The sequence below is a fragment of the Gossypium hirsutum genome, chromosome A07 (assembly GCF_007990345.1).
Source record: "Gossypium hirsutum isolate 1008001.06 chromosome A07, Gossypium_hirsutum_v2.1, whole genome shotgun sequence".
NCBI classification, from domain to species: domain Eukaryota; kingdom Viridiplantae; phylum Streptophyta; class Magnoliopsida; order Malvales; family Malvaceae; genus Gossypium; species Gossypium hirsutum.
The window spans coordinates 3071483-3092317 of record NC_053430.1 but is presented as its reverse complement, the minus strand read 5'-3'; the positions used below and the strand labels follow the sequence as shown (position 1 = coordinate 3092317).

General features: G+C 31.7%; 2 protein-coding genes and 1 long non-coding RNA gene across 6 annotated transcripts; 2 read left to right on the top strand and 1 right to left on the bottom strand.

Annotated features, from left to right (window-relative positions):
- The first annotated feature begins 2453 nt into the window (after positions 1 to 2453).
- LOC107900504 (60S ribosomal protein L37-3) lies at positions 2454 to 3695 on the top strand. The gene is made up of 4 exons (XM_016826114.2): positions 2454 to 2701; positions 2790 to 2925; positions 3294 to 3395; positions 3483 to 3695. The coding sequence occupies exons 1-4, from the start codon at positions 2699 to 2701 to the stop codon at positions 3527 to 3529; spliced, it is 288 nt and encodes a 95-aa protein (XP_016681603.2). The 5' UTR covers positions 2454 to 2698; the 3' UTR covers positions 3530 to 3695.
- Positions 3696 to 7699: 4004 nt separating this feature from the next.
- Positions 7700 to 13388, top strand: LOC107900505 (sulfite exporter TauE/SafE family protein 3). The gene is made up of 12 exons (XM_016826115.2): positions 7700 to 9703; positions 9818 to 9977; positions 10806 to 11006; positions 11115 to 11179; positions 11474 to 11501; positions 11603 to 11685; positions 11760 to 11846; positions 11939 to 11989; positions 12142 to 12363; positions 12537 to 12630; positions 12726 to 12866; positions 13001 to 13388. Exons 1-12 carry the CDS (start codon positions 9494 to 9496, stop codon positions 13084 to 13086), a joined length of 1428 nt encoding a protein of 475 aa, XP_016681604.1. The 5' UTR covers positions 7700 to 9493; the 3' UTR covers positions 13087 to 13388.
- On the bottom strand, positions 11993 to 19674 carry LOC107900506 (uncharacterized). Of its 4 annotated transcripts, XR_005930201.1 has the most exons (5): positions 19308 to 19671; positions 18941 to 19169; positions 13321 to 13407; positions 12942 to 13067; positions 11993 to 12873 (listed from the first exon to the last, which is right to left on the bottom strand). It is a non-coding gene; the product is annotated as an uncharacterized lncRNA (long non-coding RNA). The 4 variants fall into 4 exon arrangements; XR_001684955.2 differs by having other exon boundaries at positions 12942 to 13407; positions 19308 to 19674; XR_001684956.2 differs by having other exon boundaries at positions 11993 to 12829; positions 12942 to 13407; positions 19308 to 19674.
- Positions 19675 to 20835: the final 1161 nt, after the last annotated feature.

The window sequence follows — 20835 nt, the reverse complement described above, 5'->3', positions numbered from 1 at the left end:
GAGCTAGGGATGGTTGGCTGGACCCGGCCTCCCTAAAATAAAAAATTTCTCCTTTGACCCCTTAATAATTTATAAAATTTTAAATTAATAATAGTAAAATTGTACTTTAAAACTCAAAATAATGGAATTTTGATTCACTTTTTTTTTAAATTATAAAGATATAGACTATTAAAATGACGAAATTACATTTTTACTATCATAATAATATATAAATTAATTTCGACCTTCCAAAAAAAATTTAAATTTCACCCTTGTTGAGGATTAAATTTAATATAATTAATAAAAAATATTAATATCGTGATTAATAACCTTTAGTAACTTATTTTTGACACTTAAATTACTTCAATTTTTGTGACAAAAATCGAATTACTCAATATTAAAATCAAGAAATATATATGAGACAATATCGTCTCTAAATGCAGAACTGTTAGGATCCCAATATAATGATGTAAATTATAGGAACATGTTGTTTAATGTATGTGCTGGAGTATATAAGAGTCAAGGGATGTTAAAAACAGGTAGAAAATATCAACGTCAAAAAGGGTTTTTTTCTTGGTCTGCACACTGCAATCTTATTAAAGGCAATCAACAATAGACCACGATACTAGCACTTGTATGGTTCACAACTTCTCATATGCCCATCTGCACCCCCACCCCCACCCCCACCCCCACCCCTCCCCATTTGGGCTTTTATTACCATCAACTGTCACTTCGCCATGCTTATCTTCTTTCCTCTTCCTTTTATTAATTTTAATTTTTTTTTCTCTTTTAATTAGTTAAGGAAAAAAATCTCTAATGATTCATTACATGAGATGAGACTTGACTGACCAACCCACGTTATCTCTCTCAAAGCTATGAATTGGTATCTTACTTTTATGCTATGATTGAAAAAAAAAAAAGATAATGCTGTGAGGACTCCTTTTTAACTAATTAAAGCAATATATATACACTGCTCTAATCACCTTTTCTTAACCTTAATTAATGCTAGCTAGCTAGCTCCTCTAAACCACGATCGATATGAAATTTTTTAATTATTCTTTTTCGGGTTTGAGTTTCAAAATGTGAAATTATGATGTGTAAATTTTTATTTTATTTTATGTATGTTATGCATGAGTTTTATTCGGTTTGATTAATTATATTCGATTTTTATTTGTTGTGTTTTGTATTGATTCATTTTTATATTATAGTTCACCGGATATATATTTGTACATTGTACTGATTTTGTAATGTCAATACTTAAAAAAATGATTTTTTATATCATTTAGTTTCTCAAATATTTTTAATGTTGAAAAAGTGATATAAGTTCAAAACTCGTAAAAGTTTTTTTTTATCGTTAAACCAGAGACTATATAATTTTATAATTTTTTTTCTTTTTATAAGAGAAGAATTCACTTACACCAGTGTAAAATTAAAGTGGTTTTACTCTCTTCGATAACTTTTTATTCGGCTAATATTTTAACAATCCGTCCATTGAAATCATTAAGATATTTTAACTTGTCATGTATGCAAATTTTTGAATTTATCAAATATCTCTATCATATCAATTTAAAATATTGTCTATATTAATATATATTTAGTGACTAATTATTTTTAGATAAAACGAATAGTTAACAAATTTTAATTTATGCTAAACTTGATATGTATAATCTACATAAATAATTACATGTTAGCTGAATTATTAAAATATTAATCGTATAGAAACTTATAAAAAAAATTTAAAACTTGTACAAATTAACACCGATATAAGTGAATTCCACACTTATATTACTGGTTAGTAATTGGGATATGCATTAGGCACTAAATTAGATTAGGACTTAAATATTTAAGAAAAATGATTAGGTTTAGCCAACCAACAAAAGGGGTTGTATGGAGTTAGATCAACATTAAAGTATGTTTTTAAATATCAGCCCTTAGTTTGTTAGTTAAGCAGCAATTATGGTCCTTGGCTATTGGCTAAGCTGTGTTTTGTCATCCACACAAGCTGATGATGATACCCAAATTTGCCATTTCTTACTCCCCTTTTTAAGTGTACGTAAACATCCAGCGCGTGCCAAGTGGTGGCTTAATCACGACCATCATATATATATAATCCTTACATTTAAGCATTTTATGTGATTGATATGATCCGAGTAATTAATTTTAATTTTAATTTATTTCTTTAAAAATTTAAATTTTACTATTTTCATACGAATCATTTTAAATTGAATTAATGTAGTTTTTGGTATTTGAGTTTTTTTCAAGGTTTAATTTGACATATAAATTTTTTTGTCTCAATTTGGTACATTAATTTGGTTCAAGATTTAATTCAGTAACCAAATCAAATGACATCATGTGACATAATGAATACTTAACAAGTGTGTTCTAGTAAAAAAGGATAAGTACTCAATTAAATATCAAATAATATATTAACCCTGTTAAATTATATAAAAATTTCCCAAAGAAAATATTTCCTAGAACATGGTCTGATCCATATAATAATTGGGCTGCAACACGATGGTTTTTGGGTCTGATCGTTTGTTGGAACCCAAAATCCGGAGACCAGAAAGCCTAAAACCAATCCCCACAATGGAACCGTAAAGACCCTAATCCGGAATTCATATATTTGTTAGATTAAAAACACTTTTTCCGTTAAAGCTCTCTCCGCAGAGTCAAAGCCCCTCACAATTCTAGGGTTTTTGCCGCACCACCAACAGAAGAAATGGTATTATTATTTTTGAAATGATTCTATTCGTTATTGTTGCTTATAAAGAAATTGAAATTGATTGTGAAGATTCCTTTTTTTCTTATAGGGTAAAGGAACTGGAAGCTTTGGAAAGAGAAGGAACAAGACTCATACTCTCTGCGTTCGATGTGGACGTCGAAGCTTCCATCTCCAAAAGAGCCGTTGCGGTGCTTGTGGCTATCCTGCCAGCCGCATCCGAAAATGTAAATTTTCTTTTGCTTCTTTGCTTTAGATTCCCCCTTCCCCAGTCTATTTATTTTAGTAATTTTAGCTCTGTTTTTAGTTTTCTTAGCTGAACTTAGACGAAGGTTGGCAAATTAAAGTTTTCTTCTTTCTTGATTTAGGTTTTAGTTTAACAGATCATGAACCATATTTCCTGTTGTATCATTTGATCTTTCCTGCCCTGACTGTAGTTTTAATTTTGGGTTAAAATATATTAAGCCATTGTTGATGGTCCTGGCTTGGTTAAAGATAGCTGTTGGAGTTTTAGCCGATCTATATTTTCAATCAATTCTGTCTGCTGAACAGTGATTTTAATTGCAATATTACTGGCTTGTGTTTTTGGCTTCAGATAACTGGAGTATGAAGGCTATTAGAAGAAAAACCACCGGGACTGGCCGCATGAGATATCTTCGTCATGTGCCCAGGAGATTCAAAACTGGCTTTAGAGAAGGTAATGGTAACTTCTTATTGTATTGTATGTTGTCTGTGTTTGACTACGATGTGTATAATAATGGGTTGGTGCTTAAATTCTTGGCAGGTACTGAAGCAGCTCCAAGGAAGAAGGCAGCTGTAGCTGCTTCATAAGTTTAATTGTGGTGTTTTCTTTTCAGATTCCTATAAACACAAGTTTTGTGTTTGTATTAACTGTGTTACTTTTATTTTTCAAGTAATATTTACAAATGGTAAGTTTTACTTTGTTATGAATCTTTTCAACTTATTTTGATTATTGAGTATACATTGTGCTTCGTGAGATAGTGATGTCATCCATATATTATCTTATATTACTCAAATTTCGTAAATGTCTTGTTTGCTATTTATTGCATTTGGAGATGTGCTTCTTTTTCACTTAGTGTGGGAAAAACCCAAAGAGATTTTGAACGTGGCTTAGTGAAGCTCTACTATTAGGCTGAGTTACGCGTCAATACTTGAAAATGGAAATGCCATAAAATGCCATTGTTTCTTACCCGATCTAATAGGAATGAAAATGTAATCATAGGAATGCATCGAAAGGGATGTTATCTAGAATATATTCTTGCATTCTTTGTTTTGGCCCATGGTCAAATCTCTCCAGCTTCTGATTTTCTTTTATTTTGGTCAATTGCTGATTCAATCGGCATGTTAATCTTGACAAAAATAGACTTTCGCTGTAGATACTAGAGAAAGCCCTTTGCTCTTTACCCCGTTTGTTCAAGCCTAAATGCCATATGTTTGACGCATTACTTGGCATCTGAAGCAAATAAAATCCTGATACCCTTGCTAGCTTTTGGGGCGTTTACAGCAGCATTCCTTTGAACGTGTGGTAGGCATAAAGGGCCCCCGACTCATTCAGCAACAACGGAATTGTTGATATCGTAAACTCTAAATAACGTTGAAGAACCCATTTTATTTGCGACATACAAGGTTATAACTTATAATCCATGAGGCAACAAGCTGGTGAAGTTTAGTCCTTCGTTCCCCATTTTTCATAGTTCTTTCTCTTGTATTTGGTGCGGTTATGGCCTAATGGGAATCTGAGGATGGCAATTTGAGGGTTCAAAGTAAAACTGGTGATATACTTAATGAGAAATATTTATACAGAAAGTCGTAACAAAATGGGTTGGTCTTGGTCTCTGGCTCTTCCCAAATTCGGCTTCGACCACTTGAGCTCCCCTTGCATAATTACCACTATGGTCTACCCTTTCAACAAAAAGAAAATGAACTCTTTTCTCAAAATTAGTCGACTACTTTATTTATCAAAGACGCTCACTATACAAGTGAATGTAATGGCTCGTGCGAAAATGCCAAAAGAAATCCGTCAAAATATTGATCGGGTGATTAGAAGCTTAACACCTTCACTCGGACTTGGAAGAGTATTTTCACAGGAAGAGATGTTTGTAAACAGGGAATCGATGTGCAGTTTGGGATGGAAAACGATACGAGATCACTGAAGTTGAGTAGCAACTCACCTTTAAACCTGCCATAACTAACCATAATACTTGATTTGTAGCCCAAAATATGAACCAGTGCCCATCTGGTTGCAGCGTGACAGTAGCTCTTCAAGAGTTGTATGGTTTGGATTGACAATTAGTACTGACAGGTTCCAACCAGAAGATTTAAAGTCTGGACACAAAGATGGTTATTGCTGAACAACATTAAGAGTAAGCAAGGTCCTTTAACACTATTGTTTTTGGTAGAAAATAGCAGATTACTCAATGAAATATTACGAAGATCTATATTGATTACAAGGAGGTTCTGCACCATCAGCAAACAGAATATTGTTGATGCCTACAGGTGGATCATAGAATCGCTTCAGCCCTTGACTTGCTTGGAGTCCCACCTTTGCATTATGATCTGCACCAAGATTGACTTCTCTTTAAACATGTTTGAATTGTAAAGACCAATCTCGTTTACTAAACAGTGATATGTCTCTGATCAAAGCCGAGGTGTTATCTGTTGTTTGTTCCCTCAATTATTAAACCAATTGCTCCTTTACTATCACTTTCTACTATCAATTGTTGAACTCCCAATTCCCATGCCATCACCAATCCATCTAGTATAGCCCATAGCTCAGTCTGAAGAATAGAGTCGGTCCTAATATTACCACAATAACCCAGTTTCCAGCAGCCTTGGTCACCTCGAAATATCCTCTAGTGGCAATTTTAAAATCATCCAATGCACAAGCACCATCAGTATTTGATTTCCACCATCCCTTGTGTGGTACTTCCCATTTTACTCTTGATTGTTTTTGCTCACTAGCCTTAATGTAAGCTTCCATAGCAACTTTAGCAATTGCGTATCCTTTCCTCACTAGTGCTTCAGAACCAAAAGGCTCACACCTTTGAATACAATCAGATTTTGACTTCTCCAGATGAGTCAACACAACACGCCAAAGAGAAAGCTCCATGGTACCCCATCAACATTTTGAACCTGATCATCCTGTAAATTATCGAGCAACCAAGTTTTAAGCGGCAAGCTGTTGAAGTTTTGCAATCTATCTGTTGTTACAATCCTTCCCCAGACGATCGGAAAACCATGGTAGTCTCAGATTGTTGGGACCTTCCGTATATTTGGCATGTGCCTTCATTCACCATGCTGCATTGGCATCTTTCGCTATTGGTAAGCAATTTATCATTTAAAAGAAGCCAGAGAAATTACCGAATTCTTTGTTGTCCTTTCTAACTTCGGATTACTATCCATGTATCATCTTTTTGATCCGGTTTCTCTTTAATGAGATGTCTATAAGCATCAGCCACCAAGAGATTGCCGAGTTTTGACCACCTCCAAGTGAGTCGATCTGGACCTGCAAGATTAAAAGGAGGACAAGTCCCTCAATGGTACGGTACTGAGTTACGGGTTGAGTCACCAAACAATTTGTAGGAAAATCGTTTCTCTGTGAGGCTTTTCCCCTTGTTTTGATTTCTTTCGCGCAAATCTATAATGAACAAATGGAATTCGTCGAATGTAATTCCAAACCTTAGACTCGTTAAGAGAGTTTTATAAGCTTATAAGCTAAATAAATCAACCTTGCATAAATTTACTTGTTTGAATAAAAAACTTATAAGCTAAATAAATAAACTCCTAATATATTATAAAAAAATACTTTTTAATTAAAAAATCTTTTAAAGATATAAAATATTCATAAATAAATTTTTTTAATAAAATAATAAATTGATCTAATAATTAATTGGCGTCTAACATTACTCTCAACTTGGAAAAAAAACTTGTTTGCAAGCTCGAAATTCAACAGCTCGTGCATTTTTTTATGCCTGTTAAGATATTTCAGTTTCCCTACACTCTTGATTTTGCACAATATAATTAGGATATTTTATATCCAACCAAAATGATTTCCTACACCGGTATCTGAATATGGCTGGTCCCAATTATAACAAAGACCTTTACCTCTTCGTTTTGCCATCTCTACGCGAGTCAATTTTTTAATAAAATGATAGCTTGTCTTACTGACATTAAAGTTTTTTTTTTTCGATGACGAACTTCCATTCGAATTGACATATGACGCTGCCATGGGTGTCACGAGAGAAGTTCCCATCAAGTTTGAAATTATATTTTATCATGATGTGCCGTGCTAGTTGACAGAGCTAATTAACTGTTGTTTCTTCTCAAATGCTTGTGCCAACCTCATTGCTTGAACCAAATGCCGGGGGGGGGGTTGGTTTTGATAATCTAGCAGTAAATAACTCGATTTGTTGATCTATGTCCATGGAATTAGCACGAGCTATAAAAACGATAAATTAGAGAAATATATTAAATGTATCAATATTTGCACTGAAATGTGTTTTTTTATTATGAACAAGAAATGATTTAGAGATTAAATTAATTTTTTTGAATTATTATTTAATTAATTGTAATTAAATAATTAAAATTTGAAGTGAAAATTAAATTAATAGTCATTACAATTTTATTGAACAAGACAATTAAATTCATTTACTCATAGATTTTAGTATGGTGAAGTTGTCATGAGTTTAACGAAATTAAAATTATGCTAAAAAATAATTTAATTGAGTGAATTAAATAAATAAATAATATTTTGAAAAAAAAATTATTAGGTTGGATAAATTATTGGATTGGTTTAAAAGATGAAGAAGAAACATAAAATTGTACCAAATACATATAGAATATCCAATAGGCACAATACATGTATGATGGATAGGAACCCTAGTTCCTAGTAAGGGTGGGTTGCGAACTTCCGTTTAGTCATAGTATAGACTCGTACAAGGGTAGAATGGTCTACTTGGCCCAGTAGGCGAAACTTAATTTAAATAATAAAAAATATTTTTAAATTTAAATTTAAATTATAAAAACATATAAGATATCAATTAAAAATGACATGACATTGCCTCCTTTTTTGTTGGTTGGACTGCATGTACCCTTCTTGTTGGGGTAGACAACTTCACCTTAACACGGAGGGTCATTAAAAGTATCTTGCCTTTCTTCATCAATGGTCGACTTAAATTCTTCCATCTCAATGGTAGTGTGTCTGTTGTTTCCCATAGCGACCGAGAAGGTTATATGGAACCTTTCAGCTCAATAGGTTGGGTAGTAAAGCTAAAGATGGGGTTCGCCATTTTTAGTTCTCGTTCTTAGAGGCCAATCTGCTAGAAGGCTTCTTGATGCAACACTTCAACTGCACTACCATAGCCAATCATTATTCTCTTGACGTCATAATACCGGCCATCATGGAAACCACCAAAGGGTTGTGCTATCATCCATAACTTCTTTCTCATTTCTTTTGTTGAAATCTATCTACCACATTTTCTTTGAGTTTGGGTGGGACTTCTTTGTCAAATCCTTAATTGACATCACTCCTCGGCCTCGCAAATGGCTTTTCTCTTTAACTTGGAGGTGGCCCATTCTACGTCGTAGGACCTGTTTTTCTGTAGAGTACTCATCTCATTTCTCCATGCTTCCATCTTGTCCTTAGTAGGTGCATTTTTCTATTGAGGAGCAAAAACTTAGAAGTTCATACTCGTCATATCCTGATGCTCTATTCTGGTTGTTGCGTCGACCAAAGGCTATGAAAGCTACGTCTTTCGTTTTAGGGGATAGTTCTTTTTGGAGTGGGATTCTCCTTTTGGGGAAGATTGTTCTACCCATCTATAAGTTCTTATACATTTTAATGTAGCAACTCTTGTTATTCAAACTAGGATTTGGAGGAGTTTCAATTGAGTTTGTAACTTAAGAGTACTATTGGTTGTTTGGAGTAGGTTGTAGATGGTGGGGTTTTCTGTTAGGGATGACAGGTGTGGCAGATGGTTTTTGATGCCTAAGATAGTATAGGGGTTGAGTTTTTGTGTAGTTTCGTAGAGCATATTGGTGATAACCATCATAGTGTGGATCATTATATGAATAGTCATTGTAATAAAGATGCTAGTAATATAGAGGTCAAATTGGAACCATTTGCCTATTTTTGGGGGGTTGGTTGTTTATGTTGAACGGCATGGATAAGGCAACTAGGTTGTGCTACTATTGGTACGTGGCTGGGATCTTTTGGTTTTGCATGTTTGGATTTTTCTTGTTAGATAAAACATGGTATCATGCTCTCCTTTTACATATGACACCAATTGCTGATATAAGGGTTGAAGATGATGATAGAGAGGGTTCATATAATTGTTCTGAGAACCACTAGAAGAGGATATAGAGCTCCGGGAAGCAGTAGAAAGTTGGATAGAGTCTGGGTAAGTTGGGAAGCAGTAGAGGATATAAGAGAATAATACATTTTTACACTTAAATTGAGGTCCTCCTATATTAAGAATATTCATACCAATCATACACAAAGATAAGAAGTACGTAAAGCGGAGATGGGAGGGGAAGCCTGAGGAAGTGGGGGTCCACTCGAAGTTAACTACTTCCAAACAAAGAAAATTAATAATAAAACGTTGACCTCACAAACTTATCATGATATCATCCACAGAGACGAGTGACGTAATAAAGAAATAGAGTCAAAGACCCTTCTTTCTTTTGCTATATATAATTTTGGAACCAATTTTTATTTTTTCAAATAATTTCCCTAAATCCGAAACCCCGAAAATCACTTTCTCTTTCAATTCAAAGATGGCTCGGTTTGGAATAAAACGGGACGTTGCTAGATCGATAATGTTGAATTTCATTAACTTTGGTTTGGCTTTCATATTAGTTTCAGCTGAGAGAAGCTTGAAGAATGGAGAATCGAGCGAGGAATCGAAAACGAATGATAATTATTTTGTCAAAGCTATTCATTTCTTATGGAAACCTGATCAATCAGGTTATCACCATGTTTGGCCTGTAAGAACATATTTAAATTCAAATTCAATATACTTTCTTGTGATTATACCTCTTGTCATCAAAAAGCCTATTATCATTTTTTTTGTGGAATTATTATTATTTGTTTTGGTGTAGGAAATGGAATTTAATTGGCAATCTGTGCTGGGAACTTCTATTGGATTTTGTGGGGCAGCGTTTGGGAGTGTAGGAGGCGTAGGTGGAGGTGGCATATTTGTTCCCATGCTTAGCCTTATTGTTGGGTTTGATCCAAAGTCTGCAACAGCTATTTCAAAATGTAAGGTTTTCTTTTTCTTTTCTTTTTTTTCTTTTCTTAAAACATCTTTGCAATGGCATGAAGAAATTGTTACATTTGAACAAGTGTGACTTTAGAATTAGGTAAAGTAAATATGTAAAGATTTTTATGAAGAAGAAAGAAAAGAAATGCACTGTATTTCCTTTGGTAAAATACTAAAAAACACCTAAATTGTTCTATAGTAAATCTTTATATTCTTATTACATTTGAATAGCACTTACTTCACTGAATTGATTAATCTTAAGGACTTATTTGCGAGCAAAATAAAGGTTAAGGCTTATCAGGATACAAATTAAAGTTAGAACTTACTTGAATATAAATTAAAGGTTAAGGATTTAATAGGAGTAATATAGGGATCCATGGATTTATTTAAGGGTAAATTTTAAGAGTTTTGTGTTGCTTTAGCATTTTTTCCCTAACTGTTTCTGATATTGGCTGCATAAGCCCTTGAATTTATGCTAAAAGTGGAATTTATTATAATTTTATTGAAGAGTTCTGTTGTTAAATCATGATTCCTTTCTGAAGGAAGCAAAATTGAAATTTACTCAGCTTGTTGCAAAGCCCAAAGTAGACTTCAAAAGCGTCAAGAATGGTTTAAACTCATCTTTTGAGTAAGACAAAGTTGCAGTTACCATTTGTTTGTATGCTAGATATGATTATTTTGAAAAATCTATTGCCAGGAAAAAAATGAGAAAAAAATATGTATAAATTATGTAAGTTCTTTGTGTAGCATATTAAGAACTTCAAAGCTCACAGATGATTTGTTATACTCTATATGAGTTCATTGATTCTATGTTTTTGCAATTTTAGGTATGATCATGGGTGCAGCAGCTTCAACTGTTTACTACAACCTTAAGCTAAGGCACCCCACACTTGATATGCCTATCATTGATTATGATTTGGCTCTTCTTATCCAGCCAATGCTCATGCTTGGAATTAGCATAGGAGTTGCATTTAATGTGATCTTTGCGGACTGGATGGTCACAGTTTTACTTATTATTCTCTTTGTAGGTAAGCTGTTTGCTGATTTGTTGTTGTATTTACTGGGGATAATGTGCACTATTGTATTTACTGGGGATAATGTGCACTATCTATCAATTTTGATGGTGTGGCTTGTAGGAACATCAACTAAGGCATTCTTCAAGGGTGTCGAAACATGGAAAAAGGAAACCATACTGAAGCAGGTAGTAACTTTTTTAACTCAGTCTCATATTGATATGCACAGAACTCTGAGCTCTTTATACCTTTTCTCCATTCTATTGTGATTTTAAATATGAGTTCAAGTCTTTTCCGGCTGTCACGAATGAGCAATTAAAAAGTTTTCAAGGATATTTAATTTCAAGCATAACTTTGTGCCTTGGCTTTGCTTTTTAATTCACTAAAAACCAAAGAGGAAACTTTCTCGTTCAGTGTTTGGCATATTTATATTATTATAATTACTTGAAAGCTATCTGAAATCTGCTTGCCTTGGATTTTAGGAGGCAGCCAGGCGCTTGGAATCAAATGGTTAGTAGCCTTTTTCCTCTAACAAATCCTTAAGATCATTGCGATCTTTTCATGTTTTTTTTTTCTTATGAAATAATCCCATATTTCTCACATGATTTTAGGTACAAGTAGTGAAAATGTGGATTACAGGCCTCTACCCAGTGACCCAAACACTGTTCCTCCGAAGGATAACACAGGCCAAAAAGTGGGTTGACTGTAACCCTGCTGTTAATCATGAATCCGAATTTTCTAAAAACTTATTTAATGCAATCATTGCAGGTCACTGTTTTGGACAACGTTTGCTGGAAAGAACTTGGGCTTCTTTGTTTTGTTTGGTTTGCATTCCTTGTACTGCAGATTTCCAAGGTTTTGTTTCCTCAGCTCTATTTACTGTTTTAAGTATTTGCAGAATATAAATTGTTGTACCAGAACTGATAAAATATGACATTTGATGACAGAACCATACAACTACTTGTTCTGTAGGGTATTGGGTGTTGAACTTGTTGCAGGTACATTCTAATCTTTTTCATCTCTGTTGTCTCTTTTCCATTTTTTGAATTGCATGAGCAAGAAATAACATTTGAACATTATGGATCAATTATGATACTTGCCATAACAGTTTCTTTTAAACCTGGTTTGAGGCATCCTTTCTGTTTCCCAGATCCCAGTTTCAGTCGCAGTATCTGCATATGAGGCGGTTAGTCTATACAAAGGAAATAGAGCAATTGCATCCAAGGGTGAACAAGGCTCAAATTTTCAAGCGCATCAGCTTGTTAGTTACTGTTTTTTCGGAGTACTAGCCGGAATTGTTGGTGGTCTACTTGGCCTGGGTGGAGGATTTATCATGGGTCCACTATTCTTGGAGTTAGGTATCCCCCCTCAGGTGAGTACCTTTGTGTCCTTCAAATGTATGCCATGAAGTTATTATATTGAAGTTCACCCTTCTCTCCATAAATTAAATTGGAAATGATGGTAACACATGATCTCATTACGATCATGAGTCTATATAGTGTTTTTAAATTCTGATCTTTAGGCTTCTTATCAACATCTGTGTAGGTCTCAAGTGCCACAGCAACCTTTGCCATGACTTTCTCTTCATCTATGTCAGTCGTAGAGTATTACCTTCTGAAACGTTTTCCAGTACCTTATGGTAAGTTTGCTTGCCATCATTTGATTAGAGGAGGAAGTGGTCGTTCTACATTGCTCTGGAGTTAAACTTATTTTCATACTTTTTTTTGTTGGCAGCTCTCTACTTCACTGCTGTGGCTACTTTTGCTGCCTTTGTTGGACAACATGTCGTGAGAAGGCTGATAATTGTATTTGGACGGGCATCTTTGATTATCTTCATTCTAGCATTCACCATATTCGTTAGCGCAGTATCACTAGGTGAGCCCTGATTTACAAATAAGTCATAGTTTAATGATAAAGGAATGATTGAAAATGTTGGGATTCGAATGATACCTTTTAAAGGTAGTATCTAACTCATTGGATTCAAAGCTCACTCAAATATATTTTGGTAGGTGGCGTTGGCATATCAAACATGATTGACAAGATTCATCATAATGAATATATGGGATTCGAGAACCTCTGCAAGTATGAAAGCTAGCACTTTAGGCTTTCTTCTTCTGTTTTTTCCTAATATTACCCTAGTGTTTTTCCCTCAAAGGCAAGCAATAAAATTGCCCTTGTATTTGTTTCATTCTTTGGGTTGTAGGCAAGAAAGATACCAATGATTTCGATAGTTTTAGCCATAGCTCTTTTTTTTTAGGCTAAATGGGGTAACTTGAGTCTCGAACTTTAGCAATTCCCGAAAGTATTAATGAGTACTCAACCAACTTACATTTGCCAATTGTTTTTTCACTTTCCATGTTGTAATTTTGTATTATTGGAAGTTCTTGGTTCTTTGTCCTTGCTGGTGTCAAAAGACCTACATATTCAAGACAACCTTTTTGTAATACCCTGAAAATTTTTATAGTAAGATATTATCCTTGATATAGTAAAATAAGGAAATAAAGTGACAAAAAGGAAAATTTTGAGTTATATCAATATTGAGAAGTATATTATGATATATTAATTCAAGAAATGACTTGTTGCACAAGAGTAAATACTCAAAATTTGAGAGGTTAAAGTGTAAATATAAAAAAGTTGAAGGACTAATAGTGTAAATATTTTAAGAGTGGAATGATCTAGAATCTAAGGAAAATGGATGAATTATGACCAAATTGAATAGGTGAAGAACTATGAAGGATTAAATTGTAGTTTTACCAAATTAAATAATGACTCAAAGATGGAATTTTAAAAGATAATAAAGGGTAAAATGGTCAATTAGAAGAGAGAAATCTAGAAAGTAATGATGATTTTGATGATATTTTATGATTATTTAATTAGATATATATTATTTTAATGAGATATTTTATTATTTTATTATTATTTCATTATTATTTTTTTATTAATTATTTAATATAAAAGGAAGGAAAGATGAAGAATTTCCATCATCTTTCCATGCATGCAACCAACGTTAGAAGAGAAGGAAAATAAAGAAATTTTCTTTTCTTTACAATTTGATCCTTCCACCAAAAATTTACCATTTTCACCTAGAAATCAAAAGAATTTCCATAGCTACTAAGAGAGAAAAATGTTAAGGAGATCATGAGAAGTTAGAATATCAAGTTGGATTCAAGAAATAGAAGTTGGAGGAGAGAGAAAATTAAGTTAAAGATTAGTATCAATAGAAAAAGGTAAGTATATCAAGATTTCAATATATTTTTAAGTTTGTTATTATTGACAAAGCATGTAAATAATGTTATAGTAGAGTTTTCTTACATAAGGTCCTATGTTCTTCATATGTTAGTGAAGAGAAAATAAGAGAAAGTGATGAGAAATGGTCTAGAAAAAGAAAATAAGGGTGTTACAACATGGTAATTAATATTTTGTACTAAAATAGTTTTGGACAGCAGCAGTAGTATAACTTTGAAAAATCATCAAAAATTATAAAAATATAATTATAGGATGAATAAAATATGAAATTAAAGCTTATTAAGTTTAGTTTCTTATAGAAGAAATTATGTAAGAAATGGAATTGTAAATCATGAGATATGATGAATTTTTTGAGATAGGGTCAGAATAATTTCGGGTTCCCCTGTTCTGACTTTGTAAAATCATAAAAAATTGGATAAAAATAATTAGGAGTTTAAATTTATATGTTTATAATCCTGAATGAGTTTATTTTCAATAAAAACAAACGATAACATCATTCAAATTCTGTACGAGGAGATAATTAATTTTTAGTGAAGAAGGGCCAGAACTATCAGACAGAAGAATAGGGGTAAATTTAAAGAATAAACCGTACTTATTGACTAAACCAAAAATTCTGAAAATTTTATGGTAAAAATATATAAGTCTAGTTTTAGTAAAAATTATCGAATCTTAATTTGGAGTTCTATAGCTCCAGATATAAATAATTTAGTGACTATAATGCAGATAGACAGCTTGAAAATTCATAAAAGTAAATAATAAAAATTATGGATAATGTTACTTACAAGTGTGTTATGTACATTAAGGATGTGGAATGAAGAGGAGGATGAGAAAAAATATGTATGAATATTCATCTAGCATGGCTAATTTGTATATTTTAGGCTTAGGGACTAAATTAAATAAAAGTAAAACTTTATGGAAAATTTTGTAAAAAAGTCAGAAATGACCAAATTAAATGAAATGAATTATTTTATTATTTAAATTACAAAATTGAATGAAATTATTAATTTAGTTCAAGATTAAGGAAAAACATGTTTTGCGGATTAAATTGAAAAGTGTTGAAATTATGAAAAATTCTGATATTTTATAGAATTCATGAATTGTTATCAATACATATGAGAATAATAGCTGGAAATAAGGATTAAATTGCAAGAATTTTATTTTCCTGATTCTAAAGATGAAATCGTCATTAATTAAAAGTTTAGGGGCAAAATGATAATTTTGCCTAGAGTATTAATTAAATATATTAGAATATGAAATAAATGAAAATGATGATCAAATTTATTTATAAAGATCCAGACGACTCAAATATGAGACTTGATCGTGGAAAAGAAAAGATATCGAATTAATAAAATTATAAACACAAACAAGGAATGAGGTAAGTTTGTATAACTTGAATTATATTCTTAAATACTTGAGATTGTATGTTATTGATGTGAATATGATTTGAATATTCATTGTATGAAAATTAATGAAACATTTATATATTTAATAAAAAAAAAAATCCCGGTTGAATGAAAGGAAATTTCGATGGAGCTCTAAAAAGGAATTGGCGGTAAAAAGGATCTAGCCCAGACGGGTTATCCTATTCTGATTTAGCCCTCCCGAAGAATACGAGTAATATGGATTTAGCCCGGATGGGTAATCCAAATTAAGGTCTGAATTTAGCCTGGACTGGTAATTCAGATCCAAACTCATTAGAGTAATTGACGTTGCAGGGGATTTAGCCTGGACTGGTAATCCCGACAATACTTTATGAGTTTATATTACATGGGATTTAGCTTGGACTGGTAATCCCGCTGTAAGGATGAGGTTCGCGGGAGTGTGCTCTCTGAAATGAAATGTGTATGACCATGGTTGAAAGATACCATGACAACATGATTAGAAATGTGTAAGACCATGGTTGAAAGATACCATAGCAACATGATATGAAATGTGCAAGACCATGGTTGAAAGATACCATGGCAACATAATATGAAATGTGTAAGACCATTGTTGAAAGATACCATAGCAACGTGACATGAAAGAATAAGACCATGGTTGAAAGATACCATGGCAACCTGATATGAAATGTGTAAGACCATGGTTGAAAGATACTATGGCAATGTGAAATGAAAGAATAAGACCATGGTTGAAAGATACCATGACAACATGATATGAAATGTGCAAGACCATGATTTAAAGATACCATGGCAACATGATTAGAAATGTGTAAGATCATAGTTGAAAGATACCATGGCAACATGATATAAAATGTGTAAGACCATGGTTGAAAGATACCATGATAACGTGACATGAAAGAATAAGACTATGGTTGAAAGATACCATGGCAACCTGATATGACCATGACAACGTGATATGAAATGTGTAAGACAATGGTTGAAAGATACCATGGCAACGTGACATGAAAGAATAAGACCATGGTTGAAAGATACCATGGCAACATGATATGAAATGTGCAAGACCATGGTTAAAAGATACCATGACAACCTGATATGAAATGTGTAAGACCATGGTTGAAAGATATTATGGCAACATGATATGAAATGAACAAGACCATGGTTGAAAGATACCATGGCAACATGACAGAAAATGAGTAAGACTATGTTGAAAGACACTATGTCATAATGTCAAAGATAAATAAGACCATGAATGGGAGACGCTATGACGTCTTTTGAACAATTGATATTCAGGTAATATGTATCAGATGACGAATGATTATATGAAATGATTGTGTGAAATGTTTACAAGAACTAGTCATATGGAAATATATGTACAAAATAGTTGTATGAAATAATTATGAAGATAGATAAACGAAATAAGTATAAGTACATGGAATATAATTTATGTTAAGATATAAGCTATTACCGGAATAAATATATATAAAATATATGGAAATGATGGAGTATGAAATACTGATATAATGAAATGAATGATATATGCTTATGTAGAAACGGTAAGAGCATGATATGTTTCATGACATGTACATATATGATTATTTTTGATATGCTGATACAAGGAAATTATGTAAGATGAGACTATTATTAAACTCAAGTGCGATATATCAAGAAAATAGATATATCAATGTTGAATTTATATGATATGTGCAAGTATACTAACAATGTTGCTGTTTGATGCTTATACAAGTGCCAAACTGTTGATTGAATGGTAATATATTTATTTATATGATGCATTGAATCGGTAAGTATTTAAATTTATTTTTTTAAGTGATCTGCATATGGTAGTAATGCTCCGAAACCCTATTCTGGCAGCGGACACGGGTTAGGGGTGTTACACTTTTACTCTAGATTGTAAGGCTAATAATTTTGCTAAATGATCTGTCAATTTTTTTTACATTTCAATGAGAACAATCATCTAATCTTTTCATGTTTAGCAAAAATTCAATATTTCAAGAACTTTTTTTTTAATCATCTATGACCCTCAAAATTAGTTCGAGTTTATTTAGGGTTTTTAAACTTGATATAAAATTTATTTTTATCTTTTTTATGCATTAACTAGATTTATTTTTAAATATTGTAGGTATTATCATTTGATTCATTGACGATGATGCATAAAATTATACACTATCAATGCATCAAATATTAATCCTTTCATTATTTCAGTTTGTAGAATTAAAAACTAAATTTCGATGAATTTATATTATTTAATATTCATCACATTTCAACTATTCAAAATTTTTATTTAGTGTTAATATAAGAATTGAATTAATAGTTTAAATTGCTAAATTCAACATGAATATAAAAGTGTAATTTAATATTTATTAAATTTTTTAGTTTTAATATAATAATATTTATTATGTTTAATTAAGAAATAATATGATATTGTTTATTTATAAGCTTGAATAGTTTAAATTATAATGAAAATATAATTTAATATTGTAATAAAGTATAATTCAATATTTATTTAAATTTATCTATTTAATTTTTTTTTATTTTGTTTCAATATAATAATAAAAATAACAGTTTAAATCATAATGAAATGTAATTTAAAATGAATACAAAGTACAATTTGAATATTTTATCAAATTTTGTCTATTCAATTTTTTATTAGTTTTAATATAACAATAAAATATTTCACCCAAAAATAATCTCAAATAAAATCCAACATAACTAGTGGCATCCTAGAAATACTAAAAGCAGACTACTCAAGCATGAATATGTACAAAAAGATATATTAATTGGACAATCATCTTTTGTGGATTTGAATATTTTGAGGATAATGTTATTTAGATAAATACTAAATTTATATATGAATTTTGATTTAATGTATATTTTGATGCATGAATTTTGATTTGATATAATTATATATATAAAATTTAACATGTGATTCATATGTATATATGAAACTTTGATTTTGATTCAATTGTGCATATTTAAAGAAATGGATGCATACATTTATTTTCATATTGAGTTAATATAATTATTTATATATGCAGTATATCCATGTAAAGTCGTGTTATTTCGATAATATTGTTAATAATTTATGAAAATTGAATCAAACCAAAATTTTATGTATAAAATCGAAAATCAAAATTAATGTATGATATTATATATTGAACCAAAGTTCATGTATAATTTTGATAATTATTCTTAATAATATTTAATTCAAATTTGGATTAGATAGTAATAATGGGATTATTTTTAAATCATAAATGAATTCGGAGTTTAAGCAATTTTTTTACATACAAATTTCAGATCGACATCGGGGTTAGTGGCTCACGATCAACAAGGTGAGAGAATAGTTGAAAGGGCGATTCTCCATGAAAATATCTCCTCCTCATTTATAGCAGAAGCTCATGCAGTGTTAGAGGCCGTCAAATTAGCAATTGAAATGAGTTTATCTTCAGTAATAATACAAGGAGACTCGAGAACAGTTGTCAAAAAATGCCAATCGGAAATAGTTGACAAATCAGTTCTGGGAGTAATCATTCAAGATATACAAAAAAAAAGAACCAGTATACCAGAGGTGAGCTTTCAATTTATTTACAGATCGAAAAATGTTCAAGCCCACAATATAGCAAAAGATGCATTACAGAGGAGGGAAGGGGATTACCTGGTTCGAGAAGGGAGAAATCATAGTGAAATTGATCCGGAAGGAAGATGGAGGGAGCATTCGGACTGATCTTTTGAAACGGTAAAAAGAGGAGTCATGATAGTTGGATTTAGTAAATCTGGTGAAAAGCTATCTTTGGAACTGGTGAGGCTTTTGACATGAAACGACGATGGGAACAGATACTGGCCAGGCTGTCCGATGTGATGGGGCATTAATTAGGTTTATTGGTTTTTTAATTTCATTGTTATTTGTTTAAAGTTTCTTGTTTTTTCCTTCATTTTTGTCTTTTAGTACTTAGGGTTGTCCTATAGTTAGTATGGGCTGCCTGTTTGTAAGTTTCTCTCGATGGACACTAGCCCAAATAACATTGTTTGGGCTTTTTTATTTTTTTAATCTAAGCCCTGTCACCGATTTAAAAAAAAAAAGAGATAGATATCTTAACTTAATGTCATTTCTAACATGGACAGAGAGGAAATCATCTTATAAAATTTATTAAGAATATAATTATTTGTATTAGATTTTTAACGAAATGTTAACAGGTTTTTCTATATAGATACATTCATATTAGGAGAGGGAAATGTGATTATCAAGTGTTTATTCTTAAATCTTAACGTACTAGAATTTCAATCACTTGTTTTATAAGTTTATAAAGATAGCATTTGGTGACTTAAATTTTATCTTTAAAAATTTTAAATTTATAACTATTTACTTGACAAAATAAAATATTTCAAATTTCAAATTAATTTAAATTCTTTGATGAGATAATTAAAAATTAGATTTAAATGTTAACAAGCTTTAAGCTTATTGTTTGCTTCATAAAACTCATCTTTAGAGAAATAAATTGTTTAGAAATTATAAATGAAAATAAGGATACAATTTCTTCTTCTTTTTAATAATCTCGTTACATGTTAGCCTTTTTTCAACCTATAAATAAGAGAATAATACTTTTCAACACACTCAAATCTACGTCCTCCTGTATTGATAATAATACTCATGCCAATCGAGCTAAGACTCAACCGGCAAAAAGATATACCATCTAAAATGAATGTAATTTAAAAAAAAAATTATCATCACATTCACTCACCATACGAATATATATATCTTATCAAACTGTAAAATAAATATATAAAAATTGTGTGTATTAAATATCTCTTGTTTTATAGGTCGTATCGAAATTTATACGGTTGGGCACAAATTTCCCAAACTTGTGGACTGGGGCAAAAGAAAAATTAAAGACAATGTGAGGCAGAAATACAAGAAGACGCCAAAGGAGGAGTAAGTATCCTGTAAACGAAGTCTTTGTTTTTGGCCCCAAAATCCAAATTGGTGTTCCTTGTTTAAACTTGCAATCTTGAGGATTTGAATGAAATTGTGATGGCTGAAGTGGCTGTGAGTTTGGCTATGGAGAAATTAACAAGTTTGCTCCGTAAAGATGTGAAATTGCTAAGAGGTATCCATGAAGAAGTTGAGGACATTAAGGTTGAACTTGAGTTCATTACATGTTTCTTAAAAGAAGCAGATGCAAGGG